The following is a 24357-nucleotide window of genomic DNA, read 5'->3' as shown; positions in this document are numbered from 1 at the left end:
ATTTATCTGATATAGTCCTCTGCCTAAAAATAGCATGATAGGAGATCTTTAAATCGCACTGTTGTATTAGTTTGTAGACCATTTCGTTCGTTGGATTTCAAACAAAAGAGCCACGTCTAAAAAAAAATCCCCGCCCTCCAACCACTTATACTACCTCATATTCACTCATTAATTTTTCTCTTTTTCACGGATCCCTTCTCCTCCAGCTGAAGGAGGACTGGCAGTACGTGGCCATGGTGGTGGACCGCATGTTCCTCTGGATCTTTGTCGTCATCACCACCGTGGGGACTTTGGCCATCTTCGCTATCGCAAGCTTTAACCACACGCCCACCGACCCCTTCAAAGCCCCCTGAGGCTGCAGGACATTTGGTGTTCTTGAGCTCCTGATTTACCACCTCAGCAAATACAGAAGAACCAATGTAATAAAGTTTGCGAACAATTTTGACACTCATAAGTACATGCACGACACTAGCCAAACTAGCAACCACACCTCATCAAGCACTGTCAATTTACTTTCTTTTGTCTGACTTGCTACCAAAAATTACCTCAAGATGTTAATTTGCCTTTAGCTTAGAGTGAAATGTTTTCAAATGTTGAAATAAATCCTTATATAAAAGCAATTTGTAGGTTTCATTGTGTCAGTTCTTTGCTGTTTCAAAGTGTCACGATCCGTCTGTTTTGTTTTGTCTTGTCTTGTTCTGTATTTGGTTTCCTGTTTTATTTTGATTTTCCTGTCTGATTACCCGATTGTGTTCACTTTGTCCCACCTGTGTTTTCTCCTCCTCCTCACCTGTCTCTTGTTTCGTTGATTAGTCTTGTGTGTATTTAAGTTCTGTTTTTTCTGTCTGTCATTGTTGGTTCCTTGTTTTGTCTGTGACTGTGTTCACGGGTTAATGTTCTGTTTGTTCCTAAAACCTTGAAATAAGATATTTCCTCTGTTGATTCTGCATTTGGGTCCTGTCTGCTTCACTCAACCCTAACACAAAGTGGACAAAATTGGAAAATAAGCGATATTATAAGACATTAAGCCTGAACAGAAAGGCATGTATCTTAATGATCTACATAGCCAAGCTCTAGGTTATTAGAATTAGCTTTCAAAAAACTCTTAAGGTTTGTCTCAATTCAACCTCTACCTGCATGTAAATGCAGGTAGAGGTTTCACAGCTGAATGCCCTACAGTGTTCAAGTTCTCAGCCTTTATAAGAGGGAAATGCATAGCCAATAACTATATGTACTATACTTCAACATAGATATATTTAAAGGGGACCTATCATGCAAAATGCACTTTTTGATGTCTTTTATACATAAATGTGTTGGGAACTCACGCAGCGTCAGAAAATAAAAAGCCCTCTCTCTTTTCTTCCGTACCCAAATCTCTAAAAACGGGGATACAACAGAGCTAATCCAGATGTGCGTCCGATATGACGTAATATCGGAAATGTGGACCCACGGCACTATCAGAAAGTTGCCATCAATCAATGCCCGACTGTTTTGGACGTAATATGGTCGGTGCATGTTCACATTAGCATCGCTAACACTGTACTGGAGAGCATGTGTGTGAAGAAGCAGGAAATAAAAAGGAACTCACCTTGTGGTATAACCGGCAAGAGAAAAAGCCTTTGAGCTCTGTCACGGCTGCTGCTGCTGTCTGCTCGTTAACCTGTCTGGGATTGTTTTCAGCTGTGTATTTTATATGTATATGAGATGTGTCGTTGCCCGGACACCATTGGATGCCAGTTTCCTGTCCCTCCTCCGGTAGGCGGGGCCAAAGATCTGGATTGGAGCAGGTCGGGCCCGACTCACCAATCCCTGCCCACACCTTCCGGGGACTCTTACAAGAGTGTGTGCATCTCAGTTAGACAGGAGGTCTGAATCTGTGTCAGACGTCTCTCAGTACTCTCCTTACGTTCTGTGTAGCTCTGTGCTAGTTCTGCTACAGTGGTTAGTTAGGTTGTGTGTTTTGTGTGGGCGTCGAACTTGTGCGAGACGCCTCACTATTTTAGCCTTAAGTGCCCATAGTGTGCTATGACTGTGATAATCTGTGGCCTTTGTTTTGTGTAGCGTTATTGTGAACAGATAGCTGGTTTTAAGAGCCTGTATTTTTGGTTATATCATCTTTATTTTGAGTTTATTATTAAAATCAACCTCTTACCAAGAACACCTGGTTTCGTGTTGCTTCCCTTTTACCCTAAGCGAGCTGGGGACGTAACAAGCTCCATACTGTTCAGAAATAATCCTTGATAATCCATGATATGGCGTTTCATCACGGCAGTATTTTGTTTAGACAGTAGCTGCTGGGTCCAGCATGAGCTCAGCCCCCTCCTTTTCAAACCATTTTTAAAAAAGCTTTATACCCAAAACCAGCACTTTTGAAACAGGAAGTGAAATAGAGGGATATGAGGCATGGCTAGAATGGGTGATCTGTTTGGTATTTTGAGCAAAACACTTCATGGTTTTGTATATATTTGTATATATCTGAGACCTATGCTATTTCCTAAAAATAGCATGATAGGTGAACTTTAAAGTAGCCAAAACTGCATCATGTGTTACAGGCCTTTGATATTGCATGAAATATACCAATATGTCATCTGTATAAAAGTGTGTTTAGCTCTAGTAGGACTTTGGGTCTGAAGAGTGTGGAACGGATCCAAAGTTGGATATTCATACGTGGTGTTCACACATAAACACCAGAAAAAACCAGATGCTATAATGAGCACGCTGTATGCCTTTCATTTGGCTGTGTCAGAATGTGCTGGAGTGTGGCACATGCTCCACGGATATTTCTGCGACCGTAGTAATCCGCTTTGTATTTTCGGCGCTAGTGTATGTGTGCACGGAGGCTATTTCTATGTCTGGGTGCGGGCCAACTCAAGTCATCAGCTGCACCAATAGCCTGTGGAATTCCCATTTATATAGAAGACCTGTGCCTCTCAATATCTAGTAGACAAACACAGTACTTTTTCTATCACGTGACATTAACACACACATACCATTTTCTGGTTTTAAAAAAAGTAAAGATCTAAAGGGAAGTTGTCAAAGGCTCCATCTGTTGTCAGAATGCTGCCGTGAGTTGCGACCAACACTTGTTACTTGCCTGCTCTGCTATTTATAATCTCTCTCTCTCACTCTCACACTCACACTCACACTCACACTCACACTCACACTCACACTCACACTCACACTCACACTCTCACCACACACACACACACACACACTCACACACACACACACACACACACACACACACACACACACACACACACACACACACACACACACACACACACACAGGTTACTGGACACTGCTGCATGGGCTGTGTGTACATACACTCTTGCATATATTGTATGCAGTTTGATATGAAGGATTTGAAGTCATTTTGTTAGGCTCATTGTGGCAAGAGTGCTGATTAGGGATGGGTATCGTTAGGATTTTATCGATACTTTTCAATAATTTGGTCCTCAAAATTATAGACATGAATACAAGATGTGAAGATTAAACAGTCATTTTATTGTAATCTTCTTGCAGAAATAACTGTATAACTTATACATTAGCTTCTCAGAAGCAGACAAAAATAAATAAAATAACGGGGCCTGGCTCGCCCTATCATGCTTTTTGGGGTTTTCCCTTGGAAAGAGGATGAAAAGAGACATTTTTTTAAATGTGTAAATCAGTTACGTCTTCATCCAGACATTTCAAACTGACAACCTAGCTCGACAAGAGATCCTTAAAACATTGTCCTATAATGTTATGAGTGAGCGAGCTTCCTGTGGCAAGATGGCCGCCATGTGGCAACGTCGGTCTCCATTGGCCAGCAGCGCGGGTGAGTCATCTAGTGTTTATATATATCTATGCTTAAAGTGGCAAATCAGAGGGGTCTCAAACCGGATACATCACACGGGGTGAGGGTTCCCAACCACCCAGAATGGTTTAAAGTTAAACTAAGGAAGTTGACGTAACACATTTACCGATTGCAGCACCGTTTGTCCAGCGGCTTGTCGGCAGCGACGTGCGGTCAGGGGAGGCAGGGGAGGCAGAGCCTCACCTGTCATACTCCAATGTAACGGAAAAACAACTAAAGAAAAACTAAATAGTAATAATAATAAAATGTCTCCACTGATCTATGATGTAAGTGTGATTTATGTATGATTCCAATCGCTTTTTAAAGTCAAAATCAGCAAATTTGCCGAGCTCCGCTACAACTACGGGTAGCGATGAGAAGTGAGGCAGGGACGAGCTCTGCTTCTCGTAAGCCCATAGTAATTTGCTGGAGCGCGTGCACTAATTTAGCGCGGGCACTTATATCGTGAGCGCGCTCAAGCCAGTTACTGTGGGGTGAGGTGAGGCACAGATGAGCTCTGCCTCGCCTCAGAATGCGTCACCCCACAGAAACTGGCTGGAGTGCGGGCACTAAGCGCATGCCTGTTACCATCTCACTGTATGTCACCAATGTAATGTTTGTAGATCCCTTTATTACATTTATCCTCGCCATCCATAGTCTCTAAATAACTTATTTCACGTATATATGATATTTAGGCTCGCTGGTCTCATCATACAACGGCAATGAAAAAAGCACCAGGGGAGGCAGCCATAACCTCTGCCGCACTGAAGGGGGCGCACATGAGCCCACAGGTTCTTGTTGCTACTGTTATTCTACGGAGAGACGGTAGACACAAACAACAAGCTAGACTTTTCAAATTACAGGAAGATAAGGAGGACTTTTACAAAAAAGTAATAGAGATTGTTGTCCAGAAGGAGAGCATGGACTTCATCTTCAAGTCAAGGTAAGACCACAATTGTAATGAAAATGGGATCTTACTAAGAAAGAACAATCCAATATTATTTAGATGTTGGGTAAGGGGTATCATTTTGTTGAACGGTCTGTTTAAAATGAATTGAAGCATCAGACTAAAAAAGCTTTTGAAAATAGCCGAATATTTCGATTAAGGTCAAAATATAATATTTGTAAATCTGACTCTGAAAGAGTCAGTGCCTCACCAGCCATGAACCTCACCGCACGTCACTGCTTGACGGTATACCGATACCGTCCAATCAGGTACCGGTATTGACTTAGTACCGGTTCTCGATACCCTTCCCTAGTGCTGATAGAACTGAATTACTACAGATCTGGTTAATTCTGGTTTGAATTGCAGCTTATTAGGTATGTTTGACCTTGCATGAAACTGTAGCATTGAGAAGACAGGCTATTCAACAGATACACAAAACACACATTGGTTATTCTGACTAAGTGTCGGCATGCAGGAGGGCAAGTTGGAGGAATTTTCCCAAGCTGGGTCTGATGTATGGCCTGTTTGTGCTCCTGCAGTGGAATCCCTGCCCAGCATGTGGGAGGGAGGATGGTATGAGAGAGAGTAAGTACTGGGAAGAAGGTGAGGATTTTCTTATCTTGTGTAACAGACTTTTACTTCAACTTCACGACCCTTGAAATACAGACATGATGTTGATAAAAGCGACATCAAAGGATCCAAGAGTTCATTGCAAGGCCTTTGCCTCATTGATCACACTTGTAGTTTTCACGTCTCCTTCTCACCATCTCTATGGCAACAACGTCCATCTCTATTTTTACATCTTACTGGAAACGCTTATCTGCTCTTGCTTCTCGCTCACTCTATATCAGCAAGACTGAGATGCTCTTTCTCTGCTCAAACTCAATTTTCACACCGCTGCTGCCAAAATGTTTGGAAGTTTTTGGAGTGTGCTTCTATAACTTCATCCTGCAGGTTTTCACTCCCCAGCATCTGTAGATTTGAGCCTTTTCTGCTCTTCTATCTGCATTTTTATATTTTAATTGGAGGAACTCTCATCACTATATTAATATCAAAGTTATGATAATTCCAGGTTCCATCTAAACTATTTGGTAAGAAATGTACAGCATCTTAGATGATATGTACAATTGGGTTAGGGTTAGGATGCTGGAAAAATTGACTTTTGAAAATGTTGGCTTTAATTTATTATGTAATTTTTAGTCAATAGGTCAAAGATTAACATTGATTTAAAAAACCAACAGCCCATCATTTTTACATATATTTTATAACAACTTATAGAATTATTGAGAACCAATTCCACCCTGTGATACAATGCACAGCTTTGATTCCACTTTTGTGACCAGTAACAACGTAGCACAATGAAGAGTGTGTGGAAATTAATATGTGAAGGGATGAAGGGAGGAAGAGGAGATTAAGATTTTAAGGAGAGAAGGGGAGACTTCAATTAAAGGATGATGAAGGCAATACAAGGGAAATTATCAAGAGATGCCACCTATAAAAAAACTTCAGCTCCGAACCACTACCAATCATTCTTCATTCAAAGAGAAAGTCAACCATTCAATGAACTCCTTGACCAATTGTTCTCCCCCCCCTAAAATATCTCCTTTGTCATAACACATACTGTATTCCTTTACCCCATCCCACCCCCTCCACTTCCTCTTCAAAGCAGTGAAAACCACACATTGGCGAGCACCAACAGGTGCCTGCCCCAGTCACTCCCAGCGTGCCCACCCAATCAGGCCGTGGGGAGACAGAGAGCTGACAGAGTGTGCAATCCAGCTGAAGGTGTGCATGTAGCTAAGAGCCACAAAGGTATTTCTTTTCAGGACGCTGTATCGAGGGTTCTAGAGGAAAGCGCAGTTGGGTCAAAGTGGGGCCTTTGATTGCATATAAACATTTTAAGATGTCATGATTGGACCAATGAAGATGAGGACGATCATTCATGCAAGGATGAACGCATTGATCATCGTATGCAGCTGCCTTTGTATCACTTTTACCGGTAAGGAAATTTTATGGAGAGCTTGTTGCAATGTTTGGGCATATCTGTATATATATGAACATTCACCCAAATCAGAATTTAACTCATATTCTTTCTAGTCACTGTTACTACAGTAAATGTTTATCCTTAATTTTGTTTTCCGTTATTTTTATCCCCGTGTATATTCTCATGTTCATTGTCTGTGCTTCTCTCTTATTCTGGTGCTGCTATTACACATGAATTTCCCTATGGGGATCAATAAGGGTCTATCTTATCTTATCTTTCTCGGTTTGAAATCAGCTGATATTGTTTAGTTTTCATTATATTTCATCAAACTGAATGTATGTTCCTTCATCTCATTCGTTGTACAAAAGTGGTGTAGCATTTGTTGGCTCTAATATCGCAAACCCAACGTCACGTTTAAAGGTCCCCTATATTATACTCTTTTCTATCAATATATTATAGTTATCAGTTATATACAAAACATGTCTCTGAAGTGTTTGGCTCGAAATACAGATCAGCTCATTTTCATACCGGTTTTTATATAAATGGATCAGGACAAAAAGAGAGGGGGTCTTTGTTCCTGAAACTTTCAGAATCTCTTCACACAGAGGGGACACATGTGTATATATAAAAGACATGAAAAAGTGGATGCTGCATAATAGGTGACCTTTAATGGAGAATTGTACAGTAACAAGGAGAGATAGGGATACGTTGAAAGAAAAACAAAAATGTTTCACAGAATTTGACCTTTAACCCAATATCAGGCTTGGGAAAACAAACACATGCCCTGTGCTTGTTGGCGTCCTGTGGTGCAGTCTTCACATTCTTATGTCACACAAACACATCAGGCCTACCTTTTTACTTGTTTGGCTGCCTAGAAGATAGACCTTTCCATCTCTGTGAGGAAACACTTAAAAAGTTAAGCAGTTTTCTACTCAGGTTAACTTCATCAATTAAGATAACAAAATGTCACTGCTCTCTGTCTGTTCAGTTGGTATTGATTCCATCACTTCTATTCTTTGTGGATAAAATCATAATTGGAATCGATTTGCAACGCCTAGTTCTTATCAGAGCTCAGCTAAAGGAACCTTCTGATCCCTCAATGGGAGTAGAGAGTAAAAAGCTGCTTTTAGACCTCCAATGGGGTTGTAATACATTGTTCCTGTCCCCTCTTATGGCGATTTTAATAAGAGAGTTTAAGAGAACTGCCAACGGCATCAATAAAGAGAGATAAACAACCCTTAAAGGGGTAAATCACAGTAGAAAGAACCAAGACTGTTCCTGCGCTGGAACATTTAATGAATCATATTAACACATCATTGTTTGTTAATCAGTCTATTTTTGGCTCTGATGGAACTGGTATCCAAGACATCCCTTTGATCCCATCCCCCCTGCTGCATATCAGTTACATTAGCTCAGTCACCTTTGCTACCCATCGTACACCACCGTCCTCTCTGTCTGTCTTTTCAGTACATTGTTTTCTTACATATCTTGGAGGAAGGTCAGTCCATCATCTTTTTTTATTGAAACGCATCATGTAATGTCACACCTTTCATCAAAGTCAATAAAGGTAGTAAAACCAAATTCATGTTCCTGAGACTCCTCTGCAAGTTAAACAGATCAAACTCTCATAATTTCTGTTCCACATATATTTCCAGATTAAAGAGTAATAATGTGCGTATTAATAATATTACACTATGAGTACAATATTTTTAGCATGGGTCATCCCAGTGGGAAATTAACCCCTGACTCACTGATCTACAGAGAACAAACACGCTGTGGTCTTGGTGGGGGTCATGTGCTTTGGTTGTATTGTACCCTGTGTCATACCAACAGCTGTGGTCTTTCTCACTGATCTGCTTGAGATTAGGCCCTGCTTTTTTTCTGCTTTAATTTTTTGTACAGCAATAACAAGCCAATTGGAAGGCATTCAGAAATGATTGTCAAGCCAGTAATCCTCTTGTCAAAGCAATGTAATTTGATGAAAAATATCACTCCCTTCTTCTCTTACTTTTACCAAGTTTTGTGTCTTGTTTCCAAGTTGTGTTGGTTCATTAGGTATGGCTTTCCCCTAATGCTTCCTGCCTCTTTGCATCCACCCTTTCCTCCAGGAGCCTCGGATATAGAAAAGTTGCTCCATCAGAAGCTTTTCAAGAACTACAACATGAAAGTCAGGCCTGCTCGGAACTGGGAGGATAAGGTTATGGTACGAGTGGGAATGACGCTCTCTCAGCTTGTCAGCTTGGTAAATACAAACACACATCCACGCAAAAACATTGGTATGAATTATTATGATTATTTGTTAACTCCTTGTGTTTCATTTTCTCTCTATCCCACTACAGAATGAGAAGAACGAAGAAATGACGACCAACGTGTTCATGAATATGGTATGAAAACATTCATCCTCATCACTGAGCCATACTCTGCCGTCTTCTCTCTCCCTATCCACTGCTCTGCTTCTTAAAGGTTTTTGTCACTTCCTATAACTAAAAATGATATCTTGCTTTATCCCTCATATTCTCTGACTCGCTCTTTAATTTCTGTCCCTCGCCCTCGCTATTTGAAACAACCAACAGCTTGAGTGTTTGTGACAGTGTGTGTCTGGGTCAGTGGGATTGAAATGACTTGAAAAGACACAAGAGTGGGTGACTGATACATCTACTGTCTGCTCCACTATCCCTGTTATTAACTCTCTTTCTACATGCTCCCTTTTGGTCTTCCTTTCTTCCCAGGCATGGATAGACTACAGGTTATCATGGAACCCAGAGGAATATGACGACATTGCAGTTTTGAGGATTCCTCCGAACAAGGTGTGGCGGCCTGACATCTACCTCATTAACAAGTGAGTGTCTTATCTTCAGGCAAATGTCCATATCAACCAGCAAACAGTAACTAACAAAGGTTTTGCCAACAATTAAAAACACAGAGACGTAGCTCTATAGACGGCCATGTTGGTCTACCTTGGTCCACTGCTTGTTTGGAAAAGACAGATATATTCATTGTTTGGGGACACTTTATGGTCCATGATTCCCATGTTCTTCAAATGCCACCATGAGGTTGCATTTGTTGTTTTGAATAAAAAAACAATTGGTGAACTTGCAGTGGAGCCAAAATTCACACAATAACATTCCTATCCTGTTATGAACCAAGTATCAAATGTTAGCATGATATAAGCTAACATGTTACAAACCAGCTAAACATCAGCATGTTTAATTTGTCATTTCCAGAGTGTTAGCATACCGCCGTTAGCATTTAGCTTAAAGCACCGCTAACCTTATCTTTTTTAATTAGCCTTATTTCTTTTTATTGGCTGGCATAAAGGAGAAAATGCCTAAAATTAAGGGAATACCTGTGCATAGTGCTCTTATAAATGACAGATATTAGGAGGGGCAAGATAATGATACATCTGTATCAGGCAAGTGTCATGTAGCCATATCGGCTGATTTGCAATTTGCTTTTGACACAATAATAATGTTGTTGATAGATACATTTATGTTCGAGTACATCCCTACGTTATCAACAGTATACAGAAGGGAATTGTATTTACAGGGTCCAGGTTGTAGAATGACTTGTCAATCATCATGGTATGTACACCACATTTTTTTATTTTCTCCCTACAGTAATGATGGCCAGTTTGACGTGGCTCTGTACGTCAACGTCTTGGTTTACAGTGATGGGACAGTCAACTGGCTTCCCCCAGCCATCTACCGCAGCTCCTGCGCTATAGAGGTAGACTATTGTTAAAAAAGCAATACCATGTGTTTTTACTCAACAATATATCATTATATCCACTCCCATAGGTATCGTACTTTCCATTTGACTGGCAGAATTGCAGCATGGTTTTCCGCTCGTACACCTACGACGCCTCTGAGGTGGAACTGCAGTACTTTCTGGACGATGAGAATAAAGAGATTCAGGAGATTGTTATTGATGAGAACGCTTTCACTGGTTGGTACCTACATTGACCTCATCCAGAACCTAAAGCCCAGTTTTTTTTAGCACCTTATAATATTTCCTGTATATACTCTTAGTAACACATATCCCTCCTTGTACGTCTCTTTCTTTACAGAAAACGGAGAATGGGCAATCTGTCACAAACCCTCCAGAAAGCACATTAAGGAGGACTTGTACGAGGACATCACTTTCTACCTCATCATTGAGAGGAAGCCTCTTTTCTACATCGTCAACATCATCATGCCCTGCATCCTCACTATGGTGTTGGCTATATTTGTCTTCTACCTGCCTCCTGGGGCAGGTCAGTACATCTGACATGTTTTGACACTGACTACACATTACTAAGACAGGATGTAGGAAAGGAGACTCTGCCTTGATGCATTGTCTTATGTCATGAGAAGAAGCATGAGTCCAATACATACTACATCAGAAGGCAGACAAACCTTTGAAGGAATGTATTGATACATTACAGATTGAAGGAAAGTGACCTTGTACAGGAATGTACTTTGTCAATCTTTGGCATTGTAGAGCCTGATTGCAAAGCGATGTTTTACTGACATAGCGAAAAATATGGATTTACCAGGATTTATAGTGAAGTTGTCAATGGACCACTTGCTTTTGTCAAGCATATTTAAAGATAAAGCTGATTCTTTGATTGCAACAAAAATGTAATGTAACCATGCCGTTGGGGTTTGCTGTTAAAATGTATCTCCCTGTTGTCTGCAGGAGAGAAGATGACTCTTTCCATTTCGGTTCTCATCGCTCTGACTGTCTTCATGCTCTTGTTGGCGGACAGGGTCCCTGAGACTTCCCTTGGAATCCCAATAATTGTCAACTACGTCATGTTCACCATGATCCTGGTTACTTTCTCTGTCATCCTAAGTGTTGTTGTCCTCAATTTACACCACCGAACGCCCAGCACACACATTATGCCCAACTGGGTTCGAATGGTGAGGCAAAACAATTCTATGAGCACCCATCCAGGTTCTTGTAATGCCCTCGAGAAACCCTGGTCTCACAGAAGTCTTTATATTATTATGACAGGTATTCATTCACTTCCTGCCTAAGTACATCGGAATGGCGAGGCCAACACCAGAAGAACCTATGTTGAAAGAAGATTCTAGTGATGACTCTCCAAACCCATTCTTCAATGGTAGGCAGCCTGGAGGAGAGTACTTCTTTCGCAAGATCAACCCTGATCTCGTCCTGCCGTGGAGAGGAAGGTAAGGATACATTTACATCATGCCAATTACTCTAAATTAAAAAGTATATTGGAACTGGCAATTTGAGTAGTTAGGTATTTTTCAATAACTCACAAACTGGAATAAAGTTAATCTGGTTATTCAAAGAAAGTAGCCACAATACATTCGTTAGCACACATTGAACATATGTCAAATATATCCAACCAGGCTACATAAAGATGAAGTAATCAATGCACATGTCATACACAATTAATCAATTCTACCATCTCTAGTTGTCATGTGGACACATGTTGATTTCTACCGATTTTGATATTAAATAAGTATGTCAAAACTCACTGGAAACCTAAAAAAAAAGAAGTTTAATAAGCATTGTTACTTAAAAAAAAAAAACGACCCATTATAGATAGATATAGATAGATAGATAGAATCAGAGGATGAAACCCTCTTTAATTGTCACGCATGATCATGCACACAGCACACACAGTGAATGTTGACCTCTGCATTTAACCCATCCTTGTATTAGGAGCCGTGGTATGGTAACTCCTTAGAGTATAACTTATTCTTGACAATGTACAGTGTAATAACTGTACCAATACATTTAAATATAAGGAATCAAGGTTTCTTACCAACAGGTCCATAATATAATGGGTTATACTGCATTAGGACTGACTGAACTACAATCTTATGCAGATTTCGTAAGGATCCCTCATGGGGACCTTTACATCTGAAGTATGGCAATTCCACACATTTCATCTAATTGGAAAGAACCATGAGAAAAAGATGGTCTGCATTAAGTCAATGAAGCCAAGCTGCTTCCAATTCCTAATTAGGAGTCAGTCCCTACACCCTGCTCGACAGGAGATCTCAATTAACCTGCAGTCAACTCAGGGGAACTGTGTGTGACATTCAGCTCAAATATATGGGGAAATGACAATTATCAAATAATGAGGGGTATTATTTATCAAATAATGAGGGGTATTATTTCAATATGTTTGCATTGATTCAGTGTGGATTTGAGGTTTTCCAGCTTTGTTTTCTTGTGACGGTGTCTTTTTCTCAGGTCTGTCTTGCAGCCAGGGAATCCTAATAAGAATGCTGAACTAAAACATTTTTTTTTAAAAAGGACTTTAGAATGAAGGGGGTTTCAATAAAATAATAGGGTATGAAATAGTTCCAAGACGGCCTTGATACAGGTTTACCTAGTTTTTTTATAAATATTCTCTCCTGTTAGGTTTTCAGAATGATCTAAGTCACCCAGTTAAAACAGCAACAACGTTTCTAAAGGGCATAAAGACCAGCTGGCAATATCTGCTCAGATGATGCTTGCATTAAGTGGCGGAAGGATCAGAATGTTGGTTTCTCTTCCTCTCTTAAGCCCTAAACAAAAGGCATCCTCACTCTCTGATTGGCTGGGATGGAAATGCACCAAGCTGCTGTCAATTCCTAATTAGGAGCCAGTCCACACACCCTGTGCAACAGGTGATCTGAATTACCCTCTAATCAACTCAGTGGAATTGTGACATGCAGTCAAAATTAATTGGGCCGCAAAAAATAAAACAAATTCTGTACAATACAGCAGAGAGCCATTTATATTAATGTTAATAAAACCAAGTGTAGCCATGAATCTTCTTTTAAGGAAGTGCCAAAGTGTGAAAGTTGGATTTGATGCCAGGCTAGCTATTACAGTAGAGTACACAGCGTGCTAGACTTGGCAGGATTACAGCCATCTCCACAGCAGCTCAGAGAATCTGTAACCGTGTGTGCCCTTTATTCAACCCTGTTTAATACAGCTATATGAAAGGTAGCCTGAAGGATCAATTGGAAAGATTAATGAGTATGTCGTGTGTATGTGCTATAGGATATCTTGAATGATGCAAGCGGCAACATCCAGGTTTAAGTGCCTTAAACTTGCATTTTTTAATATCAATGGGGACTCCTCTGACGCCTTTTAAATAAAGGCCAATTGTTTAGAAGTCTATGAGAAAATCGCACTGGATTTATTACCTCGAGACATTTTGAATACCGGCTAAATCAGCATATTGACATTACGAGATTCATGTTGTAAATGTTAAGATGCTAAAGCGTTGTTTTAGAACACAACAGCATGCACATACCTTTTTTTCCATGCTAAAAACGTAAAAACAACATCACTCTGTAGCTTGTTAACGGACTGAATCCTCTAAACTAAACTACGGATTCCCATGAACAACGATTATAACTTTTTACTTTGATTGTAACTTTTGACATTTGTTACTGGGTGCGAAATACCTCAACAGTTCATTGGACATTGGGCATTTGATCAACGAGCTGATATGACCTGAGAATAGGATGAGTCCCTACAGTAAAAAACTGAGATGTTGACTTTAATTAAATGTATTATGTCAACAAGTTGAACGTAATATTATTGCTATCAACTAATACTAATATGTGTAATTTGTTGACATAATACATTTACCGTAATTAAAGTCAACGTCTCAGTTTTTTCAGTGTATTCTGTATATGCAGGGTATAACAATTTCTTCATTCTGGCTAATCTACCAGTAGGCCTCAGCCTTGCCACCCAACATTGGCCTTATAAACAGCTCCAGCCCTCTGAACCAGACCCTTTTTGCTGGGCATCTCTCATCCCGTTCCAAAGGCATCATATTCATTCCCGTCTAAGCCCCACACCCGCGGCCACAGTCGCCAGCCTCTAAGCCTCTGTTTAGGTTGGACATTAGGGGTTAATCCCCCAGAAAGGAGGTGGAGAGATTGCGAGGAATAGATAGGGATAGATGAGTGGAAGGGAAAACCGGTGTTGAGTGATAGGGGCAGGGGGGGAATTTGGCGTTTTTGATGTGGCGGAGACGGTGGTCAGACCCCATCATCCCGTCTGTGTCGGCTGGTTTAGCTTTTATTCTGTCAGAGGGCTGGTTAAAGCCAGTTGGTGTCCTTTAAAACACATTTATGAGAATAATCTGCATGTTTGAGGACGCTTAACTCCATTTTAAAACACTGTAAGTGCTGTGAAGTTACTAAGTACATGCACTCAAGTACATTTTTGAGATGTACTTTACTTGAGTATTTCCATTTTATGTAACTTTGTATTTCTACTCCACTACAATTCAGAGTTAAATATAGAGTAGTAACTTAAGTTAATTTCCAGATATAGATTAATGATAAAGAATATGATCAGCACTTAAAGGACACATGTTATGCTTTTCCGGTTATTACCCTTCCCCTTGTGTGTTTTGAAGGTTTTTATGCATGTAAACGGTCTGCAGAGTCAAAACCCTCAAAGTACACCCTATAGCGAGTAAAACTCTAAAACAGAAAACACCTCCCCAAAACGCCTCGTTGGTGAAACGTTATTGTCCATTGTTTACTTCCTGGGTGCTGTGTCGTAGAAGCAGCCAGTAGCCACGCCTAGAGCTATGGCCGCACCCGCTGCCAGCCTAGTATATATACTGTTGGAATCTCAGGTTCAGTTCAAAACTGTATCCAGTCAGTGGTTGTCATTCCTTTTTAACACTGTTCCTTCAGATGTCCAAGCCGGTATTTTAATGTGTGCGCGGCATTTCATGGAGCATAGCTTCACAAAACATGGAGCGATTCATACCGGATATGTACAGCGTAGGGCACTGAAGGACGATGCCGTTTTCAGCTCCGGCTCGGAGCTGGAGCCTGAAAGTACCGTTTTTTCCTGTTCACACCGCAGCGGCGCCGCCTCTTAGCTCCGGAATCCGGTTCACTTCCAGCTCCAAAAAATTGTCGAGAGGCAAGAGCTTCGGAGCTAAGAGGCGGCGTCGCTTACGTCGAGGCGTGCAGGAAACTAAACCCACCTCCCCTGAACATGGGTCGACTGAAGAGTCTCGTCATGCCTGCCTACAAGCAGTAGTGCTGAGCAAAGTGACTAGAAGGCAACCACACACTTATAAAAAAAAAACACACTTTATAAAGTCAGGCAACACTAACCAGGCTTCGTGTGATTCTGTTTATTTGCACCTTACTTTGACCATCCGTTCGCTGTCATTGATCATTGTGGAGAGCAGGCAGACGTTTTGTTTTGTATTATAACAGCTATCAGATGGAATCAATACATGGGCTGCACAGGTTGTCATGTCCGACTATCCCAAGTAGAATCACAATGAAAAATACGCCGGTAAAATCATGTGCCTGTAGAAAACGGCTTATGCCACAATAGGATAGCAATAGCAAGTAGTCAGTTTACCTTCGGTTGCTATGCTAACATCACCCATTTTATACCAGAGAAACTTTAATAACAGCGTTATGATGCCAAACAGCGTCAATTCAGACTGACACACTTTCACTTAAAGGTGACCTATCATGCAAAATGCAATTTTGTACGTCTTTTATACATGAATATGTGTCCCCGGTGTTCCAGGGAACTCACCAAGTGTCAGAAAACACAACCCTCTCCGCAATGGATCTGACACAGACTGATCCAGATTTGAAAACTTTTATGTCGTCACAGAAGTTGCGCTACGGCTATTGGGCCAACTCCACCAATCAGGAGGAGACAGCCACGGACATTGCCGTTCCAAAGCACTGGAGACGCTGTAGTACATATTTCAGGCCACCAGATGGTGCTGTTCTCACTGACTCCGAGCATGAAAGGCAGTGTTAAATTGAGCGAAATGATACAGTGTGGCTAAAATGCATGATCTGTTTGGTATTTTGAAAAATGAAAAGTATAAATATGCCTTATATAGGTATGGTCCTACACTATATTATTCAAATATAGCATGATAGGTCCACTTTAAGGGGAATTGGGGATATGTATCAGCTGCTTGGGTGACAGTCAGACAGTGAATACTTTAGAGAGGCCGCTCTAAAGTATTAGCTAACCCGGAGCTAACGGGAGAATAAACTCCAGTGGAAGAGCAGCACTGCAGCGGTCGGTAAATGCCGCTGAAACACATTAACAAACAATGAAGCATGGCACTCTGGAGAAAAGTATAAGCTTGGAGAAGTCGTTATTTTATTTAATCTGGCTTCGTATGATTAAAAGCAACACGATCATCAACCCGACGCAGTCCCCCGTTGTTGTTGTGAGCGCCGTTGGAGAGCAGATCAGCGATGTAAACCGCGACGTCATGACGCAGCAGCGGCTGCACCAGTCGGGCTCTGGGCGGTCTGAACAGAGCGGGAGCAGAAAAGGGAAACCGGAGCTGAACCAGAAAAGCTCTAGCTCGGAGCTAGAAAGAGAAAAGCACTGGTGTGAAAGCCGCATCTGATGCCTCGTCCTAAAAAGCCCCGGCAGCAGCTTGCAAAGCTGCGACAGGCAAAATGCCGAAAACGCCTATAGGGGGAGGAATGGATGATATACAGTGTATATATGTATATTTACACATGCTCATTTTGTACATTTCTAAAAATAAAGTTTGATGGAAATACTTAGTAGCCTTTCTTCCCTGAATCATATCATTCATATATAGCAAACCATGATTTAATTTTTCATCAAACAGTAATAGTTTATTACAGGTAAAAATAACTTACTCTTCTATAACAACAGTTGTAGGTACAGTTTGGTTTGTTAGCGTATAAAATATACGGCCGTGCCGACGCCTGATGTTCCGCTCATAGCGAGCCGAAAAAAGCACTGTTAGACATGGGCGGAGCCTCTCTGGTGGTTGACTAATCAGAACAGAGTGGCCAAGGAGCACACTGGGCTCACAGGGAGGGGGGGGGGGCAAGAGCTCCAACGAGCCGTTTAGGACAGACAGTGAATACACATACTTTACAGAGATGCTGTATGCGAAACCAATGTGAGTTTGGAAAATTGCACAGTATTCTTCTATTTTAGTAGACCTCAACAATGGAATTATGATCAGTGGAAATGGCCATGACATGTGACCTTTTAGATAAGCCTTTAGTTATACCTGGATTAAATTCACATGTACATTTATTAATTAAAGTTAGTTTCACCTTTACCAGCGTGATAAACACATCAATAATTATAATCAAAACATATATGATGTGATCTGCCAATCTGCATGAGGAGAACTTTTACTTTTGATACTTTAGGTATATTTAGATGCCAATACTTTTCTACTTTTACTTGAGTATCATTTTGATTACTGGACTTTTACTTATAGAGTATTCCTACACTTTCTACTTTTACTTAAGTACAATATCTGAGTACTTCTTCCACCTCTGAAACCAACACCGCACAAGTGCTTGTGTGAGGGTGTGTTTGTGTGTGTCATGGTGAGAGAGGCTCCATTCATCAGCAGTGTGAAGCTGTGGAATGTGATTGGCACGCAGCGTGTGGCACAGCACCGCTCAGCCCTGAGCTGTGGCCACGCACACACACACACACACACACACACACACACACACACACACACACACACACACACACACACACACACACACACACACACACACACACACACACACACACACATACCATTCCTTCAGGAGCTCTTGGTCCCTCGTTTGTATTGTCCCGCAGTACATCTGTTGTCACGCTGTCTCTCTGGGACCCTGATAAGTTGTCCTGCTCCCTCACTCCCTCCCTCACTCCCCTCTCTGGTACCGGGGGGGCAGCACAATCGTGACGACCTTAACTCAATGTCTAGGGGACAGGTAGCACAGGAAGTTTAAACAACCTTTGCAAAAAATGGGACCAATCCTTCTTACCAATCCTATCTTTAACAGAGATGGAATGGAAGTATATCATTTTGCAATAGCTATGTCCCCATTCACATTTATCCATGCGTTTATGCATTTACACCAACACAACCTCACAAACACGTGACTTTCAACTAAAGTTTTAGCTTCGTTTTATGTATAATTGTATTTTACCAAGTGAGTGGGGTCTTGAATACACACACTACATTCACAGTTAAACATGACATGAAAAATGGTAGTCATCAACTAATTTATGCATGCCTTTTGATGCAAAGTAAAAAAGACTTTGGCAGGGCTGATATTCAAAGATCAAAAACATGCAACTGGAAATTCTATTTTTAGTACCCAGAAAATAAGATACCCACCTGCATGGCATTTATTATTTGATGACAACGTTTTAACTTCCCAAAAAGCTGTGGCTGCATAGGGTTGGGAAATGTCTGTGTACCAACGGACCGACCAACCAACAGCTGCTGGTTGCGGCGAAAATGTGGTTTCTTAAAAAAAATGAACACAACGAAAATGTATTTGATTAGTCTGCAGAATCAAACCAAAAGATGCACCCAGCTCCCTCAGCAAACACAAAACAGTACACAAAGAAGATGAACCAATACAAGGAGTCCTTTAACATATCATAAGTCAAAGGATGAGTTAACGGTGCTGTTTCAAGGTGGTATCAACAAAACCCAATAAGGGTTTTATTGGATTTAAACAAAAAAAAAGTAGAACCAGCCCGATCACTGGTTCTGGGAGACTTCAATTATTTTCAGCTGTTGGTAATTAGGCCCACAGAGAGGGGCGTGGCAGACCTGAAACACAGTGAGGGGATTTTAGAGATTGAGATTGTTGTAGATTTCAAGAATAACATTTGGATATTCCGTAACATTTGTGTGGTAAATATGTGGGGTGATGTTTTTCTTTTTTTTTAATACTTTATATTTATTGGCTTATTTCAGAGTATAACCTTTTATGTTTTACATAGGCTTGATCTAACCTGAAGTGATGAAGCAATGTGATTCCTTGCAAAAAAAATAATTAAATAGTTTCAATGTGATCAGGATCTTTAATAAAATGGCTGTTGCATAAACCCATTTTAAAATACACAAAGTTGAGATATCAATTAACATGACTAAAATAAATAAAATAGGATGTTGAGTTACAGTTTTCAGCTGACAATGAGGGTTTGCAAAACACACCCAAGTCTTACAAGAGGTGAAGGGTGAACGGGGTGATGGGGGGCAGCAGGAGGAAGTTAAATCTGTAACAAACAGTTAGCGCCTTCTTCGAGTGTGGTCGGACACGCGTCTCTGTGACCTCACCGGCTGTGTTAAAAAAGTATACGTGTTGGGTCAAGTATGCATAAATAAATGGATGAAGAGTGAGGGTGAATAATGAGGGTGTGAATCTACTTAAAGGCTACACATATATTCTTGGAGTTTCAAATGTTTTCATTGTAAAAGCATCATGCATTGCCTTTTTTCCATATAAACAATAACAAATCTCAAAAGACACGGGAAAGAAAAAAAAATAACAGTAATAATAAAAAAATAAAAACTAAATTAATTCAAAAACCATACATTTAAAAAATGTAATTGTACAAGTTATTCCTTTAGTTATTATTGTTTATTTAAATAATTTAAATGTTTGATTATTATTATTATTATCAAAGTATTTTATAATTTTGCATTAAATGTATTAAAATATAAGCATTTTATAATTATATAAACTATTTGATTATTATATTAAAACGTAGCCCTAACCCTAATTTTAAGATGTCAGGATAACTTTTTTTTTCTTTTATACCTTCTACATAATTTCAAAAGTGAATTCAGAGATGAATTTCTAGGCATGACGGCACTACAGGAACGCTGTCAATAGGACTCCGTCACAGCTCATATGTTTTGGTTTATGGAACAGCTGTTTAAAGGGAAGAATGAAGGAGGTCAAAGGTCATGGTATCACATGAATGTTGACCCAGTGTTGTGTCAGTGTGCTGCTGCTGTCATTCACCGTTGGAGGAGCCACATGAAGGGCCGCAGCGGTTGATTTGTCAGGAGCCAGAGGGCACACAAGGGCACATAGTGTACGCTACGAAGCGACAACACGGACATCTACGTATCTCTGCCCCTCCTTCACCTGACAGATAATGTCACCCATGGGTTGTTTTAGCAGAACCATGCTGTGCTGGTGACACTCACACATAAATCTGAGCTTATTGAGCGTTTGTGAAGGGGGAAGCTGCATTTGTTAAATTCCACCAGAGGACATGCATCGGAATATTAGCATGGCACTACTCACAAGACATTACATATCATTTAGCCGATGCTTTTATCCAAAGCGACTTACAATCAGTGCAAAAACAATAGAGATTCAAACTCCGAACAACAAGGAAAGTGCAGGTATATTCACTTCAAGCAAGCAATACCATATTAAGTGCTGGATTGCGGTTGAATAGTCCATTTAGCTTAGGAACCTTCCTTCGTAGTGAAATGACCCGGAAATCCCTCAGTGGCAGCCATGATAAGTGCTGTTCGAATTCTCTAAATTAAAGGAAAGGAGGTTTCAAACTTCCTTTATAACCTCCTTTAGCTTAGGAAGCACTGGACCTGCTGCCCCACAATGCCTTGCGGCCGCAGCATTTGCTGTCACACAACAGTCGGCCGTTCACGAAAACAACCGATTATGACCGAGAAATGATATCATGAAAGTTACGGTGCTTATTAAGAATTGTAAAAGTTGTGGTAATTTGCCAAAGTGCTTTGTTTTGAACGTTCATCAGTATTGTAATCAAAAAGAGAAATATGAACATTTCACTGAGCTGTGTGGGGTTTGTTCAACTTTTAAAAGATGTTTGAATGGTGATATACAAAGTGATAGATGTTAAGGACTAACGTTTATAATACATTTGTATTGATTTTAAGATCTTTTCATAGTTCATACAATCATACGTATTGGGATAATTTGTATTAATGTGGACCGGAGGGAGAGGGTGACGAGCATAAGTTTAACTTTCCTTTTTTATTTCAATTCCAACTTTGGTCATGAAGAATATGTTTCTCTGTTGTTCATAAAGCATAAAGCAACAGCGTCAGAGCACGGTGCAGAGTCTCTAGATCAGAGATCAAGGAATAGGAGATAGGGTTAGAACTTAGGAGCTGATTTTTGGATTATCCGACCGCAACCCTGGTGAATAAGTTCCAAGGCCTAAATCAACCTTCAAAGGTGCGTCATGATTATTTGTTCTTCTCAGCAATAACTTAATTGCCATGGTACAATCGAAATAGATGCATTTTCAGTTTGTTTTGGAAGATATGCAGAGTTTCTGCTGTCCTGATGTCAATTGGGAGCTCACGCCACCATTTAGGAGCCAGGATAGCAAACATGCATGTTTTTGAGGGGTACCTGGGTCCCAATCGCAGTGATGGAGTAGCAAGCCGATTGGCTGACGCCGAACGTAGTGCATGTGATGGAGTATGGTTTAACCAAGGCCTGGATGAAGGAAGGGGCTGATCCCTCACAGCTCGGTAGGCCAGCACCAGTGTCTTGAAGCGGATTCTTGCATCCACTGGCAGAGAAATAATCACTATTTCTACTATATTTCATTTGTAATTAAAGGTTTGTAAATAATGATCATAAAAGCTCAAATATAAAACGATCTAATATATGAATCATAAGTGTACTGTTAAAAACTACAAATTAAAAGCATAGAAGAAATCAACTTTTGGTCAGTGATGGAAAATCTAAATCAGTGCATAGAAACCATTCTAAACCATTATTAGAAGTGTTGTAAAGAGAGAAAATGCTTTAACAGTGTATGTAAAAATAACAGGAAACACAAGTGTGGAAACTATCTTGGAATCTTAGCTAGATTTGAAAAGAGTTTGACAAAGACTAAATGTGTGGTTGCAGAAATGTCTTAATTTCATAGCATATTCTTTCCCCGCTTGTTTCTCAGGTCTGAGAGCCCAGTGCAGCTCCAGCGGCTCCCGAACACTGACAGCTTTTGTCTGATCCTCCCCCCCCACCTGAAGTCAGCCATCGCTGCGGTGACATACATGGCCGAGCAGCTAAAGAAGCAGGACACGGACGACACGGTGAGAGCAACACACTCTCTGTCAGGCAGCTTGTTATTCAGTCTATCTGCAGCTCCAGGTCACACAGCATCCCACACACACTGATGTTCCTGTGCCATTGCATACACACATTATTTGCTGAGTCACTGATTACAGTAAGTCTGTGTTCCCTGCAGATGACAGGAGACTGGCAGTACATCGCCCTCGTGGCGGACCGCCTCTTCTTCTGGCTGTTTGTCATCATCACCACGCTGGGCACCTTGGCCATGTTTTTGGACGCCAGTTTTAACTACACCCCCGACAACCCCTTCCCATAGAAGCCAAAAACACAAGCTTGATACATTTTTTGAATGTCACCTCTTCTTATTGGTGATTTCTGAGACCTGACTTTCCATTAATACCGATTCCATGTTTATGATGTCTGCCTGAAAATGTCCTATTTGTGTCATATTTGCATAAAGTACCCGACATGATTCAGGATTCCATGTAGATGTATTGGTAATTGTAGTAACACTCAATGGTTTTTCATTCTTTTTTTTGTCTAAATGATGTATTTAACACATTGTGGTATCGGTTGATTGAGTCTTTCAATACATTTTTCTCAAAAGTGACATTGTCTGTTCCTTCTGTACTTCCACAGTGATTGTTATGTTTGCCTGTGGGCAGTAGAGGGCAGTAACATGGTGTTCATTTAGAACACTGCAGTTCAAAGGGACTCAAAATGTACATACATAAAAAGTCACCAACTGGATTTAACTAAGCAAATATTTTAGAGCCTTCCATTGGATAATTACTGCAGTGATTGATATGTTTCAGCTGGCAACAAGTTATTAAACCCTATAGCTGATGTGGTGACAAGCTTATCATTTCTTAAACAGCCATGTCTGAAGACATCAATCAGTTTCAGAAGGGTCAAATGATTGGCCTGCATCAAGTAGAGATAACAACTAAGGAGGGTTAAGAACTGGCCAACGCATTATTAAAACCAAATCAATTAATCAAGATGTACAGTACCTAGTTCCAGAGTTATGGGCGCATCAGGGTAAGAAGAGAGGCGGCTGAAATTATCTACCCATCATGCCTAGTGCCTACCGTACAAGCCTATTGTATTATGATCTGGGGTTGCTGCAGTTGATCAGATCTATAGGTTCAGCAACTTTATTTTCCCAAAGAGTGAGGTCAGCTGACTGCCTAAATATACTGAATGACCAGGTCTTTCCATCAATGGAGTTTTTCTTCCCTGATGCGACTCTCCCATCATCAATACAAGATCTTGGCGGAAAATTCAAGCAACTCTGGACAGAAATATATTTTGTTACATTGCAGAAGATTATCGATATGATGCCCTGGCGACTGCGTGCCGCATTCAAAGCTAAAGGCAGTCCGACTAAATATTAGAGTGTGCAACTTTTTTATGAACAGGCAATGTATTTCTACAGTTATTGTTAGGAGGATGGTCTCTGGATAAAGGTTTTACCCCTTATGTTCACTGATATACCCTTTCGAACATTGGCTTTATAAATATGTTGTCAGGATCTCGACACAAACTGATGAACCCAAATGCACGACCCAGAGACAAAGTCTTGCATGTAAACAAATGTAATTTTAATTTCACAGATCAGGCAATCCCTCTTAACAGAGTAGGTACTGGAAATAACAAAAGGCGCTCACAAGGAGGAAAAAACTAGGCATAACAAAAAGAGAACTTAAGAAAAACTTAAGCCTA

The 24357-nt window shown here is 40.6% G+C and overlaps 2 protein-coding genes across 7 annotated transcripts in view; both read left to right on the top strand.

Moving 5' to 3' along the window:
* The window catches only part of chrnb1 (cholinergic receptor, nicotinic, beta 1 (muscle)), a 32024-nt gene extending 31077 nt beyond the window's left edge, over positions 1-947 (top strand). The window contains exon 11 of the mRNA XM_079671130.1: positions 78-947. Coding sequence (XP_079527256.1) covers positions 78-353 — 276 coding nt within the window. The 3' untranslated portion in view covers positions 354-947. The remainder of the gene's footprint in view (positions 1-77) is intronic.
* A 2659-nt stretch (positions 948-3606) lies between these two features.
* Positions 3607-23242, top strand: chrnb1l (cholinergic receptor, nicotinic, beta 1 (muscle) like). 6 transcript variants are annotated; one of them, XM_079671078.1, is made up of 13 exons: positions 3607-3821; positions 5325-5370; positions 6452-6784; positions 8878-9011; positions 9109-9153; positions 9499-9608; positions 10387-10495; positions 10567-10714; positions 10836-11021; positions 11447-11670; positions 11765-11943; positions 22514-22652; positions 22808-23242. In XM_079671078.1, the coding sequence occupies exons 3-13, from the start codon at positions 6694-6696 to the stop codon at positions 22946-22948; spliced, it is 1506 nt and encodes a 501-aa protein (XP_079527204.1). In that variant the 5' UTR covers positions 3607-3821; positions 5325-5370; positions 6452-6693; the 3' UTR covers positions 22949-23242. The 6 variants fall into 6 exon arrangements, with proteins under 6 accessions (XP_079527204.1, XP_079527206.1, XP_079527203.1 ...); XM_079671077.1 differs by lacking the exon at positions 3607-3821 and adding an exon at positions 4333-4782 and having other exon boundaries at positions 6455-6784; XM_079671076.1 differs by lacking the exon at positions 3607-3821 and adding an exon at positions 4333-4782.
* Positions 23243-24357: the final 1115 nt, after the last annotated feature.

Source organism: Notothenia rossii, assembly GCF_949606895.1.
Source record: "Notothenia rossii genome assembly, chromosome: 3".
Taxonomy (NCBI): domain Eukaryota; kingdom Metazoa; phylum Chordata; class Actinopteri; order Perciformes; family Nototheniidae; genus Notothenia; species Notothenia rossii.
Note: the sequence above shows the minus strand (reverse complement) of the source record. Positions and strands in the feature narration are given on the sequence as shown.

Coding starts and splice junctions, on each gene's coding strand:
- chrnb1l (XM_079671078.1), top strand. CDS start 6,694: ATGATTGGACCAATGAAGATGAGGACGATCATTCATGCAAGGATGAAC. Junction 10,715..10,835: donor TGATGAGAACGCTTTCACTG/GTTGGTACCTAC, acceptor CTTTCTTTACAG/AAAACGGAGAATGGGCAATC. Junction 22,653..22,807: donor AGCAGGACACGGACGACACG/GTGAGAGCAACA, acceptor TGTTCCCTGCAG/ATGACAGGAGACTGGCAGTA.